The sequence below is a fragment of the Varanus komodoensis genome, unplaced genomic scaffold, assembly GCF_004798865.1.
Source record: "Varanus komodoensis strain SLA01 unplaced genomic scaffold, ASM479886v1 scaffold129, whole genome shotgun sequence".
Taxonomy (NCBI): Eukaryota; Metazoa; Chordata; class Lepidosauria; order Squamata; family Varanidae; genus Varanus; species Varanus komodoensis.
Window position 1 is genome coordinate 358,749 of NW_025335373.1, and position 18,952 is coordinate 377,700.

The window sequence follows — 18,952 nt, forward strand, 5'->3', positions numbered from 1 at the left end:
AGAAAGCGGAGAGCCTCTGTCGTGGCCCAGAGGGCGCTGGGGCCCTCTGGGGGCAGCTGTCAGTGGTGCTCACCGGGGAGCAGGTTGGGGAAAGCCAAGGGCGGCTGTGGCTCTGGCCCGAGGCTTGCTGGCTGATGGGGCCCCTGCGGTGGGTGGCAGCGCCCAGGCGCGGATGACAGGACAGCCTGACGGGCAGCCCATGGTCACCGCGAGGAGGAGCACTTGGCGCGTCCGTGCGCCCCTTTCTCACGTCTGCCTCTTCCTCCAGCAGGCCCGCAGCCGAGATGTGGTCCCACGTGATCGCCGTGGTGGGGGTCTTCGGCCTCCTGGCCTGGTCCCACTCCGGCCCACTCCCGCAACCCAAAGACGCAGCGTCCATTTTCTCCGACTTGACCCCAGAGGAACACTGGGCTGTTCGGCGCTTCCTGATGAGCCGCACAGAGCTGGGGCTCCAGCCGGGGAAGGGGGAGTCCCTGGCCCAGAACAGCCTCTTCCTGGTGGAGCTGCTGGCCCCGCGGAAGAGCCATGCCCTGGGCTACCTCGAGATGGGGGGCCGCTGTCCCAGGCGCCGGGCCCGGGCAGTGGTGTTCCACGGCGCCGAGCGCGAGCCCAGGATCGCCGAGTACGTGGTGGGGCCGCTGCCCGTGCCGACCTTCTACCGGCAGTACGGCCGGTCGGTGCCCTACGCAGCCCGGCCGATGACGCAGCAGGAGTACAAGCTGCTCTACGGCAGACTGGAGGAGTGCCTCGCCCCGCTGCAGCAGTTCCTGCGGGACGTCTCGGGCTTCGGCCTCGGGGACTGCCAGGACCGGTGCCTGACGTTCACGGACATCGCGCCCCGTGGCCTGGCATCGGGGGAGCGCAGGACGTGGGTCATGCTGCAGCGTTTCGTGGAAGGCTACTTCCTGCACCCCGTGGGCCTGGAGGTCCTCATCAACCACAGGGAGCTCGACCCGCGGCTCTGGTCCGTGCAGCAGCTGTGGTACAACGGGCAGTACTTCCGCAGCCCCGAGGAGCTGGCGGGGCAGCACGCGCTGGGCAGGGTGGCCGTCGTCCGCCTGCCGCCTGTGCCGGAGAGCGGCTCCTTCTCCTCCTTCGTGCCGCGGGGCCACTTTGCCACCGGCCCCCCCACCGACACGCACGGGGCCAAGGTCTGCGAGCCGCAGGGCCACCGCTACACCGTGCAGGGCAACCTGCTGCAGTACAGCGGCTGGAGCGTCGCCTTCCGGCTGCGCAGCTCCACCGGCCTGCAGCTCTTCGACGTGCGCTTCAACGGGGAGCGCATCGCCTACGAGGTGAGCGTGCAGGAGGCCATCGCCTTCTACGGGGGCAGCTCCCCGGCGACCATGCAGACCAAGTACATCGATGCCGGCTGGGGCATGGGCGCCGTCACGCACGAGCTGGCCCCCGGCATCGACTGCCCGGAAGTGGCCACCTTCCTGGACGCCCACCACCAGTACGACGCCGACGGGCCGGTGCGCTTCCCCCGCGCCCTCTGCGTCTTCGAGCTGCCCACGGGCGTGCCGCTGCGGCGCCACTTCGACAGCAACTTCAGCGGCGGCGCCAACTTCTATGCGGGCCTGGAGGGGCACGCGCTCGTGCTGCGCACCACCTCGACCGTGTACAACTACGACTACATCTGGGACGTCCTGCTCTTCCCCAACGGGGTGCTGGAGACCAAGGTGCACGCCACGGGCTACGTGCACGCCTCCTTCTACACGCCGGAGGGGCTCCGCTACGGCACTCGCCTCCAGGACCACCTGCTGGGCAACATCCACACACACCTGGTGCACTACAAGGTCGACCTGGATGTCGCAGGTGGGTCGCTCGTCTCGGGACGCGGGCGGCAGGGAACCCGGGGGACGTGCAGTGCAAACTCAGAAACAGAGCGAGCTGGAAGGGGGCTCCTGGCCACCGAGTCCGACCCCCGGCTCCAGCCGGCTCCGCTTGCGACACGCCCGCCATGTGCACGTCTAGCCTGCAGGCTGGCAACTCTCCCCCAGACCGGAGCCCCCTCCCCCAGTCTCTGTTCGGGTTTATGGGGCAGAACGAGCTCTGCGGAGCCCTTCCTCTGGGCCCCGCAGCACTCAGGCCCCGCAGAGCCCAGTCCCAGAACCCTCTGGGGCCCCTGGGCCCTCTCACCTGGGGCTCCTGGCGCGGCTTCCTGGCCCTACCCGGAGATGCCACTGGGGAAAACCCAGGCCCTTCGGCCCGCCGGGAGGGACTCTGCCGCGGCCGCAGCTGTTCCCCGTGGTCCTGCAGCCACCCAGCCTGGTGGCGCGAGCAGGAGCACGTGTGTTCCCTGCAGTGCCAAGCAATGGCGGCGCGAGGGACATTCCTAACCATCAAGCGCTTGGCTTGGAGTCTGACAAACAGGAACGGCGTACGGCTTGAGCAGTCCTCTGATGTTGCTGACGGATGTGCACGCGACCTGGACTGGCCTCTGCGCCGCGCTGTGCTGCCTGCAGTGCCTTCGCCCGTATGCACTTCGGCCTTCATTTGCTTCGTCAGTGGGGAAAAGCACGTTAAGCATGAATCACAGCCCAATTCTCTCGCTAGTACAGATATGCCACCACACAAGAATACAGCAATTTAAGCTAATCGTAGGGATTGCAGCTTGCCCTATAAAGAAAAAGGTAAAAAGCTGCAAATCCTTAACAAATATATTTTCCAGTGAGCATTGAGCCAACCCAGCTGCCGTCTTGCTCAGCGGGGAAGCTCGGCGCCTCCCATGCCCAAAACCATAAAAAACGCGGGGCCCCCGGGGGCAAGGCAGGCTGTCGCGACCGCTGCGGGGGCTGCCAGTCCCCGGCCTCCCGCGAGTACCCCCGGCTGGCTCCCCGGGCGCTTCCCCTGCCAGCCGCGCCCGCTCAGCTCGCCGCCCCTCGCCCGCCAGGCACCAAGAACAGCTTCGAGACCGTGGACATCGCCTTCGAGAACGTCTCGCTGCCCTGGCAGCCCGGCCAGCGGGTGCTGCAGCCCCGCCTGGAGCACCGGCCGCGCGCGAGCGAGCGCCTCGCCGCCTTCCCCTTCGGCCGGCCGCTGCCGCGCTACCTGGTGCTGTACAACGGCGCGCGGCGCAACCGCTGGGGGCACCCGCGCAGCTACCGCGTCCAGCTGCGCTCGCACGCCGACCGCGTCCTGCCGCGCAACCACCGCGAGGAGCGCGGCGTCACGTGGAGCAGGTGAGCCCGGGGCCGCCGGCGGGGGTGGGGGCAGGGGACGCTCCTCCGGCTTGCCCGGCCACCCCCCCCCCCGGGGGCGGGCGGAGTGCGGGGGGTCCCTCTGCCGGGCGCGGCGTGTGCTGCCAGGGCAGGGAGGCGGCGGGTCCTCCGCTGGGGTGGGATGGGGCCGATCGCTGCCTGGGGGCGGGGAGCCCCGCCGCGCCTCCCGTGCCCCGGCCGCCTGGCGAGCGGGGAGCCGCAGCCGCGTGCGCGCGGCAGGAGGCGGCGGTGGCCCGGCGTTCATGGCGGCCTCGCGCACGAGTCCACGGGCGTGTCCTTTGCGGGCGACCATCGCCCCCATGGCCCCTGCAGAGGCCGAGGGAGTCCCTGGCGCAGGCTTACTCGCAAGGAGGAAACCTCTTGTTGCCGCAAGCGAAGCCCCAGCTCGCTTGGCCAAGCCCCCAGCGATTCGCCTGCCAGGCGGGCTCCGGTCAGCTGGAACGGAGGGTCAGCGGCCTCCTCGGGGGCGCTGGGGGCCAAACCCCACCCACGGGGACAGGGCTCGCTCGCGAGAAGGGGCTGGGCCCCACACAGAGGCGGTGCCTGGGCCGTGCGAGGCGGCCTGTGCCCTGCATGCCGTATGCCGCTTCCCGTCCGTCCGTAGCCCATCTGGGCGCAAGCTGCATCACCCAGGGCTTCTCATCAGTGTCCCTCAAGAAGCTCATAGCATCCAATAGCATAAGCTAACCCAGCTCAGCACGTTTATTGAAAGTTTTTCTATACTGTCCTATTGACGAAAGTCCCAGGACGGCCTTACAATAAATAAAGTAAAAAGCAGCGGCATATCATTCAGTAAAACCCCAATTAAAATAACAAACCTTAAAATATTGGGAAAATGAAAAGGCTTTAGCCTGGCGCTGAGAAGGATGAAGTGTTGGTGTGAGGTGACCATCTCCGGGGAGGATACTCCATAACCAGGGTGCCACCGCAGAGAAGGCCCCCCTCTGGGCAGCCAGTCCTCTGATGTCCTTCAGTAAGAGCTCCCGGAGGAGGGTCTCTGCCCCAGATCTTTACGAGCAGGCAGGTACGTGGGGAGGGAGCAGCCCCTTCAGATATCCAGGCCCCAAGCCCTAAACATACAACAAAGTACAAGCTCATTAGTAGCTTCAGATAAGGTGTGGTATCTCACAACAGTGGACAGCTGCCTGCCTTCTTGGCCCACCTTTCCCAGGGTCTTTGGCCAAGACACGCAAAGTAACGACCTGGGGAAGCGCGCAGAGTAACGACGGGGCAGCGATCCTGCCTGGCTGGGCAAGGCCTGGTGCTCTGGGGGCAGGGGCTCCAGCCCAGTGCAGAAGACCGCCATGGTCCCCAAAGCCAGAGCACACCCTGTGGCCACGCAAGCAGACCGGAGGCGTCATGACGCCAGGGGCCAGGGTGCTGCTTCCCTGGAGTGATCAAACAGCCGCAGCTGGAGGAGGAGGAGGAAATGCAGGCCATGATCCCCAGCTCTGGGGAGGGGCACGCGGTGCAGCTGCGAAAGGGCCCACGCTCTTTCGGGTGGCCTGGATGGAGGGGTCGCTTGCAAGCCATGCGCAGGGCCGGTCCCCCCCACGCAGCCCTGGCTCAGCCCCGCCCGGAGTCCCGCGTCCCGGTCTGGGCACCGCGGTGGAGAAAGGTGCAGACGGGCTGGAAAGGGCCAGCGGGGCAGTGAGGGTGACCTGGGGCTGGAGTCAGAGCCCTGTGAGGAGGGATGGAGAGAGCGGGACATGTTCAGCCTGGAGGAGAGAGGATGGGGGGGGGGGGGGGGGGATGATAGCACTGAGCAAGTGCTTGGGAGGCTGTCGCAAAGGGGGAGGGCAGGGTCTCTCCTCGATCATCCCAGAGCATCGCCACCTCACTGGGATGCGCCACCAAGGCGCCCCCGTGCCCGCTCACCATGCCTTGGCTGAGGTTCGTCCCCTTGGGCAGGTACCACTTCGCCGTGACTCAGCACCACGAGAATGAGGACACCAGCAGCAGCCTCTACATTCAGCACGACCCCTGGGATCCCTCCGTCAACTTCGAGAGCTTTCTCCGCAATGACGAGAGCATCAGCGACCAGGTGAGTGGGGGGGGGGAGGCAGGACCGCAGTGCTGATGTGGCCGCAGGGAGGAGGGCTCCGCTCGCCCGGCCCGGGCGCGGCTCGCTGGGTGGCACTCAGCCAGACACTGCCGTCATGCCAGAGGCCTCTTCTCCGCAGGACCTGGTGGCCTGGGTGACGGTGGGCTTCCTCCACATCCCGCACGCTGAGGACGTCCCCAACACGGCCACCCCGGGCAACGTTGTGGGCTTCTACCTGCGCCCCTTCAACTTCTTCGATGAGGACCCGTCGGTGGCCTCCCGGCGCACCGTCATCGTGCGCCCCACCCAGCCCGGGAGCGGCCGAGGCATGGACATCCAGCGCTGGACCCCCGCGAGCCCCGGGCTGTGCGTCTCCGAGGAGCCCTTCCGCTACAACGGCACCTACAGCCTGGAGTAGCTGGTCCCGGGATGGCTCCTGCCCCCGCGAGCCGCCACAGGCCAGACGGGCCCCGGGCCCTGCAGGACGCCCGGCCGCTCTGGCCCTGCGCAGGCGGTGGTGGGAGTGCCCCGGAGCACCTGGCCGGCAAAACAAGGCTCGGGACGGGGGGCGCCCAGCCAGGCGCCCCTCCATCGTGTGCCCCAAACGTGCCTGGGCCGCGCTCGGGTGCCCCTCGCCCCCACCATGGTGGGGCCATTCATGGGATGGGAAGTCTCCATGCGGCATGTGGGGGCTGATCTTGGAGCCCCACGCTGCTCCTGGCTGCCCCGTGATGAACGCGGCCCCCCAGCCGCAGGGGAGCCGGGTGGGGAGTGCAGGAGCTCCGGGCCTCAGTCCCCTCAGTGGGCTCCTGCCCCCCCGCCGAGTCTGGACTGCTGCGCCTTTGCTTGTCGCTGGGACTCAGCTTCGCCTTTGGGAACATGGGGTCTGTCGCCCTACCTCACAGGGCTGTTGTGAGAGCAACAGAGATAAAGCCTGCAGAGCATCCCATACCGGGCAGTTCAACCGCTGCTGAAATTGTGCCTGGCGCATCATTGTAGTGGCCGCACGAGGAGAGCACCTGAGGCGGGGCTGGTGGTCCCCCGGGTGGGGGCGGCCCGAGGGGAACGGCTGGGCTGCTCCGGCTGGGGAGGGAGCCGGGGCCCGGGTTCGCCCAAGGGGGCCGCCCAAAGGGTGGCTGGCTCGGGAGGCCCCGGGTGGCACGACCCGCCGGTGGGCCTTCCCTCCGCGCCGTGCTGGCCGGGCGGCCTGCCCCTCTGCCTGCCCCGGCCCAGTTCCCAGCAGCTGCCTTGGGCGGCACCCAGGCGGGTGGGTTGGCCGGGCGAGGCAGCCCCGTCGTGGCACAGCAGGCGGCCCAGAAGCACCTGCCGGTCTGTGCGTTGCCCACTGGGAGCGGTGATGGCTCTGGGAGGGGGTGACGGCACATGGGCCACAGGGCGGCTGTGACCCCATAGGCAGTGTGGGGCTGGAGCCAGCCGGCGGTCCTGCTCCGCGTGGGTGCCGGCAGTGTGGGTCCTGAGGTCCTGGGGACAAGCTTGGGTTCGGCGGCAGGAGGGGAACAGGGCCCCCCCGGGGCTCCCCCCGGAAGGCTGCCCATTCCACGCACAGGGCCGGTCGGACAGGTGCAGGGATGGGGGGCGTAGGGAGGAGGGGGTCCAATTCATCAGGCCCCGGGAACTAGCCAGGCCTGTGCAGGAGGGGCGGCTCCTTGAACCCAGATGCAGCCAGGCTGCTGGTGCACAACGCGAAGAACCGCAGAGCCCTTTCGAGCTGCAGCCCAGCCCACTCGGGGGACGGAAGCCGCCGGGAAGAAGTGGACGTGCAGAGGGCGGAATCGCTGCAGGCGCTTGGAGGTCTCCGGGACCAGCTGGGCTGCCGGCTATTTGCATTCCAGGAGCCGGGAAATCCCATGCGGCCCAAGAGGCCAAGGTGAACAACGGCTGGAGGGGGTGGGACCAGTGACCTCCTGGCCCTTCCTTCCTGACTCATCATTGCGTGGCTCTTCTTTATTGCCCAACTCCGGAGCCGAGGCTGCGCACGGGAGGTAATGGGGGGGGGGGGGACGCCGCATTTTGAACCATCAAGGGCAGCAGTAAGGCAACCAGCCCAAGAGCCGGCGGGGCCACTGCCTGGCCGGGCGAGCAAGGAGGCCTCCGAGAGGGCGAGGAGCCTGCAGAGCAGCTGCAGGGGTCCGTTCGCCTGCCTTCGCAGCGGAGGGACGGACAGACTGGGCGCCTGTGCCTGGAGGCGCGTATTCAGGCAGGCACTCGGGAATCAAGGGGGCACGGGTGAAAACGGCGACATTCTCAAACCTTTCGGACCAGCTAAAAGTGAAGAAATCGCCACGCCGGTCGCCTAGAAACAAGATCGTCAGCCTTCTTACAAAAATGTTTGACAGGCCCCGATGATCGATGCGCCGAGGGGGAGGCAGGAGGGAACGGGAAGGGCAGCTGGTTAGCGCACCCTCTGCCCCGGCACGTTGAAGGGAGGCATTGTGAAGGACGGGGTGGGCAAGCGCGTGGAAAGGCAGCCCCGCTGAGGAAGCATTAACGGGGCTTCTGCGAAGCTCTCGCTGGCCCCACCCGAGGGGGGAGGGAGCCACTCCTGCGGAGAACGGGGGCCTTCTTTCTCCCCTGGGGAGGGAAGGCTTTCGGTCCACCGGCTGCCAGGAGAGGCAGCAGGAAAAGCATTCCTGGAGCGCTGCCGGGCTGCTGGACAGCCGGTTGGCTTGGGAAGACCCCCCCTCCGGGCAAGGGTGGCTTCCCCCACGCCCCGCTTGGCCCGCCCTGCGCTTGCTGGAGCGGCGGTCTGGAGGACCAGCCCTACTGCAGCCCCCTGGGAGAGCCCACCAAGGTCCCCGTCCCCGGACCACACGGGGGCGCTCCTCTTCCCGACCCAGCCTCCTTCAGCCCTCTCGCCCTCCCATTTCTGGAGCCGGACCCCCAGCAGAAGTGGGGCTGCCTGGAACTGGTTCCATCTGGAAGGGACACGCGCAAGGGAAGGGCGCGTGCGGCTTGCCCCCGCCTCGGGGTGCATCCCGTGGTGCCTTTCCGGTGCCTGGGCCCGCCGGTGCGGCCGCGTCCAGCCTGGGACGCCCGAGAGCCCCGGGGACAGTTCTGCGGCAGGGCCGCCCCACTTCAGAATATGGCCCTGGCTACCACTGAAGCCCCCGCCCCGGCCCTATCATCTCGCTCCCGGCCCCGGCCCCTCGGGGGCGCCCTGCTGCCTGCCTCCAAGGCCCATGCGCGGGCACAGCGGGGACTGAGGGCGGCCACGCCCAGAGCCAGAGAGACGTCTCCGTGGGCGATGCGGGCCTGGCTCACCTCCTCTCAGCCCCCCGTGACGGGCGGGGCCCTGGATGCCAGGAGGCGGAGGGGCCGGCTAGGAAGACCCGGCCGCGGCGGGGGGCGGGGGACTCTGGGCGGTCGCCTGCTTCCCGCAGGCGCTGCTGCTGAGAGGCGCCGGCAGCAAGCCGAGGAACGCGCGAGTGAGGGCGGCCGAGGCGCCAGCCGCCCGCTCTCCTGCGTGGCGCTCGCAGCTCTCCGGGCCACCCAAGGCCTCGCTGCGCGCGGTCCTTCCTCCGGGCGAGGCGTGCGGCGAGCAGGTGCCGGTGCGGCCGCCGGCCAGCCAGCCGGGCGCACGTGGCCCGTGGACCCGCGCTCGGGCGAAGCGGGAGGCCGACGTGGCCCCTCCTGCGCCTGCCGCGGGGGCCAGAGCCTGGCCCGGCGTCCTGGGGGGATCTCACGGCCGCTCCGCTTGGCGCTCCACCGGCCGGGGCGCGGGCACACATTCCCTCGGAGCCGGTCTCCGCACGAAAGCGGCCGGGGCAGGACGGGCTGCCTCCCGCAGGCCCCCCCTCGCGCGGCCGCCCGTCCCGGAGGTTTCCCGTCACAGGGTGGCGCTGCCGTCCAGCGAGCGGAGGTCCGAAGCCTCCGGCCCCGCCCGGCTGCTCGCCCCGCCCGGCGCCCTCGCGCGGTGCGTGGCCCGCAGGGCGCGGGGGCGTCACGCGGACGTGTGAACGGGAAGGCGGGGCTGCCTGGGGTGTCCTGTGCAGAGGGGCGCGCGGCGCGGCGCCCGGCGAGGCGAGCGGGCGCGTGTCGGGGAAGAAACTGCGCTCCGACGGCCTGAGCCCGTGCTCGGAGGACGCCTCCCGGCTCTTGCTGGCGGCCTCTGGGACGCTCCGGCTCCGGCGTGGGGCGAGCCGAGGCCGGGCCGGGCCACGAGGACCCCGTGCCCGCGCAGGAGCCCACCAGGGCAGGGAGGTCCGTGGCGGAGAGGCTGGAGGAAACCAGGCGGGCGCGCGGCTTCGGGTGTCTTTGGACCCGGCGCACAGACGCTGCAGTGGGCAGCCATCCCCCGAGCGCTCGGATCTGTAACTTGGCAGGATCTGTGCGAGTGCAGCCACACGGAAACGCAGCAGTCAAATGATTTGCCAGCGTGTGTCCCTGACAGACCCCCTCGCGCTGTACGAGTCTCTGGACCCCTTTCAGGCGCTGCCCTCTGGCGTTTCTGTGCGCTTCGCTCGCTCACTGTATGCTCAGACAATACGCACGTCTTGCTTTTCAAGACGGAAAAGTGATTCTGGCGACAAGCAGAAGCCGGGAAAGAGGCCCACGAAGCGGAGCAGGTGCACGTACCGCGGACAGGTCCCTCCCCGCCGGCAGCCGGGGAGTTCCTGCCTGCGTGGATTCCTGTTGCGCCTTTAAAGCCCTCCGACAGGGCGGGCGTCTCGTGGGAGTGAATCCCGTGGAAGAGCAACGCGCCCCGCGCCCCCCACCGACCAGCGTCACGGGCTGCACCTCTCCGGTGTCGCTGCCTCGGGTGCCGCCCCTGCAGGCGGAGTGGCCCGGTCGCCCCTCTCTCCTCAGCTAAGCAGAACCAAGCGCTGCAGCCTCTTCCCGGATGCCTGTTTTGCGCCATCGAGTCTTCCTCAACCCAAATCGAGGCGAGGCATCAGGAGAAGTTTCTTCACTGTCAGAGCAATGAGACAGTGGGGCCAGCCGCCCGGAGCGGTGGGGGGCTCTCCCACACTGGGGACATTCGAGTGTGTGTGGGGGGGTGACCTGGTGTTCTGCAGCAGCAGAGGCAGGACCCCGGAGGCCCCTCCTAACTCTCCTGCGCTACGATTCTGCGGCTTCCGATTCCTCCATGGAATGGCTGCCTCACAGCTGGTCGCCTCTCCGCCCCGCCCCCCCCCCCCGCGTTTGCTGTCCCGCAGGCTGGGGGTCTGCCCAGGGCGTCTTGTCTTGTTTTCTGCCTTTCCCTTCCGAGGAAAACTCCGGCTTGACCAGGTCGCACGGCGTGCGCGAGCAGCCCGCCGCGGCCGTTTCTGTGCCGCCCCAAGCAGACCCTCCGCGAGGGCCCCGCCGCCCGCCCCGCCGCAGCATCCCCTTGCGGACCGCCGTGCTGGCCGGCCGCCTGCCCCGCCGCGGCGCCGGTCGGGGCTCCACCCGCGGAGCTCGGGCACCGCGGCGGGCTCGCCTCCGAGCGCCACGGGAAGAGGGCCGCGCCGGCCTCGCCCTCGCGGGGATTTCGGCTGCCCCTCCATGGGCGCCCTCACGGAACGGCCATTCCGCTCCACCCCTTCCCGAATCGTCCGAGTCCGATAGCCCCTTGGGGGGCACGTGTGTGGCGCGCGCACGCCTTGCCCCCTCGGCTCCCCCCTTGCAGATGCGCCCCACACCCAGGCCCGCCTTGCATGCGCATTCACGCAGCGCCTGCCCGGCCCCACCGAGGAAACACGGAGGCAGCTCCCGCTCAGACGCTGTTTATTGGGTGTTAACTGCTAATGCTGCGCGTGGCATGCGGGGGGGGGGGGGGGGGCGGGTCGCACGCATTCCAACGCGAGGGGTGGCAAGCGGGAGGGCCCTCTCCCCTGGGGGTGCCAAGAGCTGCGGGCATCGAGTGGCCCTTCGTGGGGCCGGAGCTCCCCCTCCCCAGTGGCTCAGCCGGGCACCTGGAAGCGGGCACCACACACGCCCCCCCCCCGGCGTTGCGGGAGATCCCCTGCGGGGAGGGCCTGCTGCACCCGGCACGGCTCCTCCCGGGGCGCTGGGCCAGTTTGCCAGGTGGGGGCCCCCCATCACCCAAGCTGTGTCCTCTTCCCGCTTAGGGAAGGAAGACGCCTCGCGAGATCTGCAGGCACTCATGCACAGATGTCCGCACTCATGCTGAGGCCATGGGGTGCCCCACAGCTCACCCGGGCCCCCGCAACACAGCTGGTGGGGCAAGAAAGGGCTCTGGCAGGGCAGGGCTGAGCGGCTGCCTCCCGCTTGATTTGGGGCGGGCACGGCGTGGCTCGACCCCCGCCCCCCTCGCATCCCGCAGGGGACAGGTGCGTGTGGGGCTCCTGCAGGGCCCCCCCTCGCCTGCCCCTCTGGTCCGTGTTGCACCGCTGCAGCCTCACCGGTGGCGGAGGACGAGGACCCGTGCCCAGCCACAGCTCTGGGAGAGCGAGTGCCAGGCGTCTCGCTGGCACAGGCGCACGCACACCGCCCGCAGCCCTGGGGGGCTCAGCGGGAGAGGCCGCGGGAGGGGCCTCCGCCAGGCGTGCAGAGAGGGTGGCCGCGGCCGCAAGTGGCCGCACACATGCACACGCGGGAAGGCCGGGCACGATGCGGGAAGGCGCGCCACCGCCCGGTGTGCCTCGGATGGGGGCCCCCGGTCCCTCCCCCGCGTGGGCTGCTGCGCACGTTTTGGGTCTTGGGTGATATGTTAGGGAGCACAAGGGCGGGGTTCTTCTAACCCTTATCAGTTAACAGTATTAGTCACTAGCACGGCTACTCCTGTGGGCAGCCCACCTACCCGCCGCCGGTCCCGGCCAGCCGATCAGCCGGTGGCCCCAGGGCTGCCCGCTCCCGTCAGGCCAGCTAACAGTCCAGCAGGTGGGCCCGGGCTGGCCCCTGTCCGGACCAAGCCCCGGGGCAGCCACTGCCCTCGGGGCGCCCACGGGCTCACAGCGGCCCCCACTCGCCACAGGGGGCCAGCGCCCAACTCTCCAGAAGACCCTGCGTGGGCCCCTCGCGCCACTGCCCACTAACTGCCAGGGTCCGAGCAGTGTCTGTGCAAGTCTGTGGACAAGTCCTGGGAGGCCGGGGCCAGCTGCCCGGGCAACGAGAGGCGCCGAGGGGCCGGCGGGGGTGGCTCCACCAGCAGGACCACTTCGCCGCTGGGCGGGCACGCGGAGTCCAGGCACGGCAGCGGGAAGCCGGGCACCTGTGAGGAGGCAAGAGGCGGCCTCAGCCCGGGGGAGGCAGGGGGAGCCGGCCGGCCAGGCTGGGGCTGCCCCTGGGCCCTTCCCGCCCCTGCCAGGCCTGCAAGGTGGGCACCAGGCACAGAGGGGCGCGCACGCCCGGCAGGGAGGGCAGAGACCGGGGAGACCGGCTCAGCGGGCGGAAGAGGCTCCCTGCCACGGCAGCCACGGCGTGCCTGGCCCTGGCGGGGGAGCAGGGAGGGCGCGCACGCCGGGCAAGAGGGAGCAGGGCCTGCGGGGTGGTCAGTCGCGGGCAGAGCCCTGGCGCCTGCAGCACCCGTGAACCGCGGGCGGGGGAGCGGATGTCACGGACCCTGCTGGCCATGCGGAGGCGCTGCCGGTCGCCCAGGGCTCGAGGAGTGCTGCCAGGAGCACCTCTGGTGCTGCTTCCGGAGAACGGTGCCTCCCGTGAGCAGGAGGGGGCTGCCGGGAGGGAGGAGGAATTCGGGGCCTGGGGAGGGGGCTGCTGGGGCGGCTCACCTGTGCCTGGGCTTGGAGGGGAGGGGCAGGCAGGGGGCGCTCCCCGGGGGCTGGCTCAGGGCCCGGAGGCTGTGGGGACGAGACGGCGCTGTAGGCTGGCGGCACCAGCACCACCTGCCTCTGCAGCAGCTGCAAGATGGCGGCCACGTCGGCGGTCAGGCGGCTCTCCAGCCTGCGGGGAGAAGGGGGCACGCTGTGGTGGCCGGGCGGCGAGGGGGCCTGGCCCCGGCCCTCCACAGGGCCTGATGTGGGAAGGGAGCTCCGGAGGGGCTGGCGGTGGGGCGTGGGGGCTCTTGCATGCCGGGGGCGGGCACCTCCCTCGGCTCCTCCCAGCTGCCCGGGGAGCTCCTGGCCACGGGCTCCGTGGCGCTCAGGCAGGCCCCGGAGACCAAGCCCGGTGCCCGCAGTCCCAGGCGGCGCCCTTCGTGGGGGGGGGGGCAACTGCCTGCCCCCCCCTGCTCCATGCCTGCCGGCGGGGGGGAGGGGGGGCTGTGCCTGGGTGCCCAGAGTTTCTCAGCCCCCTCGATCTGTGCTGGGGTCAGCAGACGGGCCGCACCGCCACTCAGTCCCACGAGGCAGGGCATGGCTGGCACGTGGGCCCTGCCCTCGCCTCTAGGGGGCCGCCCCGAGACCCAGCCCCCCTGCACGTGTGGGGATCTCAGCCGCACGGGCGCCGCCCTGTCCATGTGGTGGAGCGCAGCGGGCCCTGTACCTGTTCAGCTGCTTCTGGAGCCGGTCCAGGCGCCCGTCCAGCTCCGCGCGATGCTGCCGGCTCGCGGGCGTGGGGCTGCCCAGGGGGGTGCTGAGGGCGCCGTGGGTCGGGCCCGTGCAGCGGGGCAGCTCCTGGTGGTGCCGCTCTCGGCTCTCGCCCCAGAAGCTGAAGATGTTGGACATGCCCGAGAAGGCCCCTGTGGGCAGGGAAGGGGCTTGGAGCAGCGCAGGGGGGAGCGCGGGGCCTCGAAGGGGGGCCGTGCTTCAAACGCCCCGCCCAGACCCAGGAGGCGCTCTGGCCTGGACCGCGCGCCAGGGGAGCCAGTGCCGGAAGAGGCCCGCTCGCCCCGCGACTGCCATGGGGAGCCCAGCAGCCCCTTCAGACCCCGGACGTGCGCAAACCGGCCGCTCTGCAGCCGTGCGGCCCAGCCAGGCGCAGCGGGCACAGCACATGGCTCCCACCGTGCCAGCAGGCCCCCACCCCCCAGCGGAGGAACCGGGGTGCTGCTCGGGGTGGGGCGCGTGACGCCTACCTGCGAGCGGACCACGGGTGTCGCGGCCCTTGTGCTCCGGGGGCGCGGGGGAGGGCGGCCCCCCGGGGGGCTCTGCGGGGCGGAAAGGCAGCAGCTCGGTGGCCCGGGGGGCCGGGAGGGGGGCCTCGTCCTCGTCGCTGGACGGCGGGCTGGATGCCACGGAGCTGCTCAGGCACGGCTCCCACCGGGGTGGGCCTCGCGGGGGCCCCGGCGCCGGGCAGCCCTGGGCCGAGTGCAGCGCCTTCTGCGGGGTCTTCGGCTCGCCCGGATTCTCCTCGTCTGTGGGGGAGGCAGCGTGAGGCCGAGGCCAGGGAGGCGGGCAGAGGGTCAGGGTGCCTCTTGGCCACCGGGCGCGGCTTCACAGCCCCCCGGCCCTCAGCGGGGCAGCTCCCCCCTCCAGCGGGAGCCACCCCATCGGGCCTTTCCTGCCAGGGGCTGAGGCGGGCAGCGGAGCGGTCTCCCCAGCTGTCCTGGGGTCCTCGGGGAGGGGGCGCAGCTGCTTCCTGCCGGCCGTCCCCCCAGCTCCTTGCAGCAGAGGCAGAGAGGCCCACTGGCTCCCCCCGCCCCGTCCCCCGTCGTGGCTCTGCTCTGGCTGTGAGGCTGATCCTGCAGCTGCAGCCGTGCCCCAAGGGCAGGGAAGCAGCTGAGGGGCGGCAGTGCTGCACGGCAAGCCCCCCCCCGAATGACCCTTGGGTGTGTGGTGCTCCCCCACCTTTCTCGGTGCGCCGGCGGAAAGAGAGCTTCCGGCGGCGCAACCGGCTGAAGCCGCCATTCATCTCATCGCTGCTGGGCGAGCCGGGGATCATGTTCGTCTGCCGGGCAAGGAGAGCTCGTTAGCCGTGGCCGCCGGGCCTCTGTGCGGGGGGGCGGGCCACGCCACCGTGGGGCTGCAGGGGGGAGGGGACGCACATCTCGCAGGTTGAAGGTGATCTCCAGGTTGGACCAGAAGTGGTCCGAGAACTCGGGGTACATGTCCAGCACCTCCAGCAGGTCCTCCCGGTGGATCTTGTGCAGGTCGCAGTAGGTCAGGGCCCGCACGTCGGCGTTGGACTTGCCCGGCCGCGCGTACAGGTTGAGCGGCTCGCCGAAGATGTCGTTCTTCCCTGGACGGCAGAGGGGAGAGTGAGCCCCCCGGCCGGCGGCACGTGCGGAGGAGACGAGACGAGACGGGGGGGGCGGGGGGCGAGCAGGCGGCTCTGCGGGGCCTGGCCTCTCCAGCCCACACTTCCCTGGCCGAGCTGGCAAGGCAGCGGCCCCACGGACTCCGGCCGTGGCGGAGATGGCGCGGCGCAGCGGGGCCTGGGAAACGCCCCGCCAGCGGGGCCGTGGGGGCACCGGGGCCCTTCTCCCTCCCAGCTTGTAGCCGCGGGGGAAAGGGGGCCCCGCAGGCCGCGGGTGTGCTGCTTGGTCCCAAGACAGTCACAGGGCAGAAAGCGGGATGCCTTTGCCCACGCCGACCCATGCGTCCAGAGATACGCGCATGACTAGGAAGGGTGGCGCTGACGTTGGCGCCATAGGAGGCCCGCTTCCCAGGCAGAACTGGCCAACGTCCCGGCCCGGGCTTGGTGACCACAAGCGCTCCAGGCCCCCCCGACGATCCGGTCTCAGGCCCAAATCCAGGGGGGAAGGTGGGGCAAAGGGCTGCAGGTGCCTGGCACTCCGGCCTCTGATGACGCACAGGAGGCGCCCCCTGGCCAGCGGGCATGAGGGAACGCGCCGCGGGAGGAAGCGCCTCATGTGTCAGCTACGGAGCGGGAGCACCCCCGCAAACCCATGGGATTTACTTCTGAGTAAAGCCTCAGTCTCTCCTCGCTTCGTTATGAGCAATCGCAGGCGCACCTGGCACAGCTTGCAGGGCGCCCGTGGCCTGGTGGACGTGGCTCGGCTGTGGGCTGGATAGCTCCACGATCGGGTGGCTCCACGGCTGTGGGGCGGGACGCAGTGGGGCGGGGCGGGGGCGCAACTTGGAGGGGTGGACCAGACGGCCCTCCTTGCGCCCTACGATTCCCCTGGGGCGTCTGAGGAAGCACCCCGTCTCCCCGCAGGGCCGCGCTCCTTTCTCTGGCGGGGCTGGGCCCGATGCCAGGAGGAGCTGGCGCCCGCCAGGATGTGGCCACGTGGATCGTGCACAGCGCTGGTGAACCGGGAAAGGGCCCTGCTCAGCAGCCTGGAGGGAGGGCAGCTGCTGCCAGTCCGTGCCAGCCGTGCTGGGCTGGGCAGGCCACGGGGGCGCAGGAGGGGACCTGGGAGGCACACGGGGGCCGTAGCCTCCCCGTTTCAGAGCACGGAGACGGGCAGGCTGGACACCTGGCATCGCCGAGGGAATCCCCCATTCCAGTGGGATGGTCTGGGCGGGCGCTCGGAGCCCAGAGGGTGTGGGGCCAACGGGAGATGCTCGGGGAATGCCCTGCCGCGAGTGCCGGGGGCCAGCGGCAGAGGGGCCCTGCCTGCTGCCCTGAGCCTGTGGCCCCTCCAGCACCACGGAAGCCCTGGGCTCAGCGGAGCCGAGGGACAGGCTGTGAGGGGTGCTGGCGTGCCCCACTGGGAAGCTGGCTCTTGTGGGGGGGTCCTGCGGCCTGACCCGGCCTCAGGAGCCCTTCTCCCCCCCCCCCTGTGAGCCAGGGGCGGGGAAAGCCACCCAGCCTGCCTGGGCACGAGCCCTCGGAGACCTGCCCCTGTGCCAGCCCCAGGCGGTTCAGCCAGGCCAGCACCCCCAGCTGGACAGACCCTGCCAGTGGGGGGGGGCAGCCCCCATGCACCTCTCTCTGGAAGACTGGGCACGGTGGAGGCGGGAGGACCGGCGTGCCCCCCGATGGCGCCCCCCCCCCGGTGACGCCTGCTCACCCAGGATGGCCACCACCATGTCGCCGCGCAGAATCTCGATGGAGCCGCGGGAGATGAAGTAGAGGGCCGTGAGGACGTCCCCGGCGTGGACCAGCGTGTCCCCGGGGGGCGCATGGGTGGTCTTGAACTTCATGGCCAGGGCGCGCAGGCAGCCCTTGGTGGCCCCCTTGAAGGGGCGGCAGTTCTGCAGCAAGGTGCGGTTCAGGTGCAGGCAGATATCGGCTTGCAGGCACTCGGGGAAGCCCTTCAGCACCTGCGGGGGGGCAGGTGAGGCTCGGCGGGGCTGGCAGGTGCCCCGGGGAGCCTCCGTCCCGGCAGGGCTCTCGGCGGGGCGGGCAAGCCTCAGCGCGGGGAGCCGGTGCGGCCGGATCGCCTGCGCAAAGGCCCCTCCCGACCCTCGTGCCCCCGCGGGCCAGCTCCTCCCCTCCCGTTCCATCCTCACTGGAGCCCTGGGAGGTGGGCCAGGCGGGGCGGGCCTGTGGGCCCCCGCTGCCCCTGCCCGGCCCCACGCTCCACGCCCTGCACCGGCGCGTCCGCCCACTCACCGCATTCATGTCGATGCCGTTGGTGTAGGACCAGGCGTGCTGGAAATACTCCTCGAGCCGCTGCCGCAGCGGGTTGGGGATCTGGTGGAAGCGGATGAACTCGCGCACCCGCAGCATCTGCGTGTGGTAGCGGGCGGTCCCGGAGTAGAGCCGCTGGATGATGGCCGAGACGTTCCCGAAGATGCTGGCGTACATCAGCGCTGGCGGAGGGGGAGGGCGCCGGCCTGGTGAGCCTCCGCCACTGCCGCCCCCCGGGGCCCGGGCCGCCCACTTGCCCCCTCGGCAGCCGCCCGCCCCGGCCCCCTCCTCCTGCCTGGCGCTCACCGGGCCCGGCCGCCCAAGGAGTGCCCTGCAGACCCGCTGGCCAGGCTGGGGGCACGCAGAGGCCTGGCAGGGCTCCCCAGCCCCAGGGAGCCCCTCCCGAGGGCCCAGCCCGGAAGGGCTTCTGGCCGCTCTGCTCCCGCAAGCGCTGCCGGGTTGCCCCGAGGCCTTCAGAGGACCGGATTCTGCTCCGAGAGGCTCTCCGGGCTGCATCCAGCCAGGAGGAGGCCCTGAGTGGCGGGATGACCCCCCCCACGGCACACCCACCCAGACACCTCTCGCATCGCGGCCCCAGCGCGGGCGGGTGTGCGCGGGGCCCCGAAGCCGGCCCCGAGTGCCCCCCCCCCGCGGCAGGACTCACAGCCGATGAGCATGACGCAGATGGAGAAGATCTTCTCCGGGTTGGTGTTGGGCGAGACGTTGCCGAAGCCGACGCTGGTGAGGCTGCTGAAGGTGAAGTAGAGGGCGGTGATGTACTTGTCCTTGATGGAGGGGCCCAGGTGCGAGGTGCTCTCGTTGAAGGGCTTGCCGATCTGGCCGCCCAGCGAGTGCAGCCAGCCGATGTCCTTGCCTTCCATGTTGCCGATGGCGTACCAGATGCAGGCCAGCCAGTGGGCGATGAGGGCGAAGGTGCACATCAGCAGGAAGAGCACGGCCGCCCCGTACTCCGAGTAGCGGTCCAGCTTGCGGGCCACGCGCACCAGCCGCAGCAGCCGCGCCGTCTTCAGCAGCCCGATCAGGGTGGTGGTCTGCGCGGAGGAGGCGGGCGTCAGGGCCGGGGGCCGCCCGCAGCCCTCCCTGGAGCAGGGGCCCGCGCACCTGGAGCCCGGGGAGGGGCGTCCCGGGGCCACCCGGCCGCACGCCGCCTGCCCTGGCGTGGGAGTCGCGCCTGAGCAAGAGGAGCCGGGCGCAGGCCGGCTGCCCACGGCCCTCCCCGGCGGTCCTCCTGGCCCCTGCCAGGCCCCTCCGGCGCCTCCCCATCAGCCCGTTTCACGGCCGGGTCCCTTCCCGGCACCCGACAGGGGGTCCGATGCGGGAG

The 18,952-nt window shown here is 70.8% G+C and overlaps 2 protein-coding genes across 2 annotated transcripts in view; one reads left to right on the forward strand and one right to left on the reverse strand.

Moving 5' to 3' along the window:
- Positions 1 to 284: 284 nt before the first annotated feature.
- Positions 285 to 5,686, forward strand: AOC1 (amine oxidase copper containing 1). The gene is made up of 4 exons (XM_044422518.1): positions 285 to 1,818; positions 2,897 to 3,185; positions 5,136 to 5,268; positions 5,408 to 5,686. Exons 1-4 carry the CDS (start codon positions 285 to 287, stop codon positions 5,684 to 5,686), a joined length of 2,235 nt encoding a protein of 744 aa, XP_044278453.1.
- Positions 5,687 to 8,608: 2,922 nt separating this feature from the next.
- KCNH2 (potassium voltage-gated channel subfamily H member 2) overlaps positions 8,609 to 18,952 on the reverse strand; it is a 57,163-nt gene continuing 46,819 nt past the window's right edge. The window contains exons 7-16 of the mRNA XM_044422519.1: positions 18,275 to 18,662; positions 17,593 to 17,792; positions 17,048 to 17,300; positions 15,113 to 15,306; positions 14,916 to 15,015; positions 14,204 to 14,482; positions 13,672 to 13,867; positions 12,960 to 13,131; positions 12,268 to 12,442; positions 8,609 to 8,925 (exon numbers count right to left, since the gene is read on the reverse strand). Of these exons, the coding sequence (XP_044278454.1) occupies positions 8,609 to 8,925; positions 12,268 to 12,442; positions 12,960 to 13,131; positions 13,672 to 13,867; positions 14,204 to 14,482; positions 14,916 to 15,015; positions 15,113 to 15,306; positions 17,048 to 17,300; positions 17,593 to 17,792; positions 18,275 to 18,662 (2,274 nt within the window). The remainder of the gene's footprint in view (positions 8,926 to 12,267; positions 12,443 to 12,959; positions 13,132 to 13,671; positions 13,868 to 14,203; positions 14,483 to 14,915; positions 15,016 to 15,112; positions 15,307 to 17,047; positions 17,301 to 17,592; positions 17,793 to 18,274; positions 18,663 to 18,952) is intronic.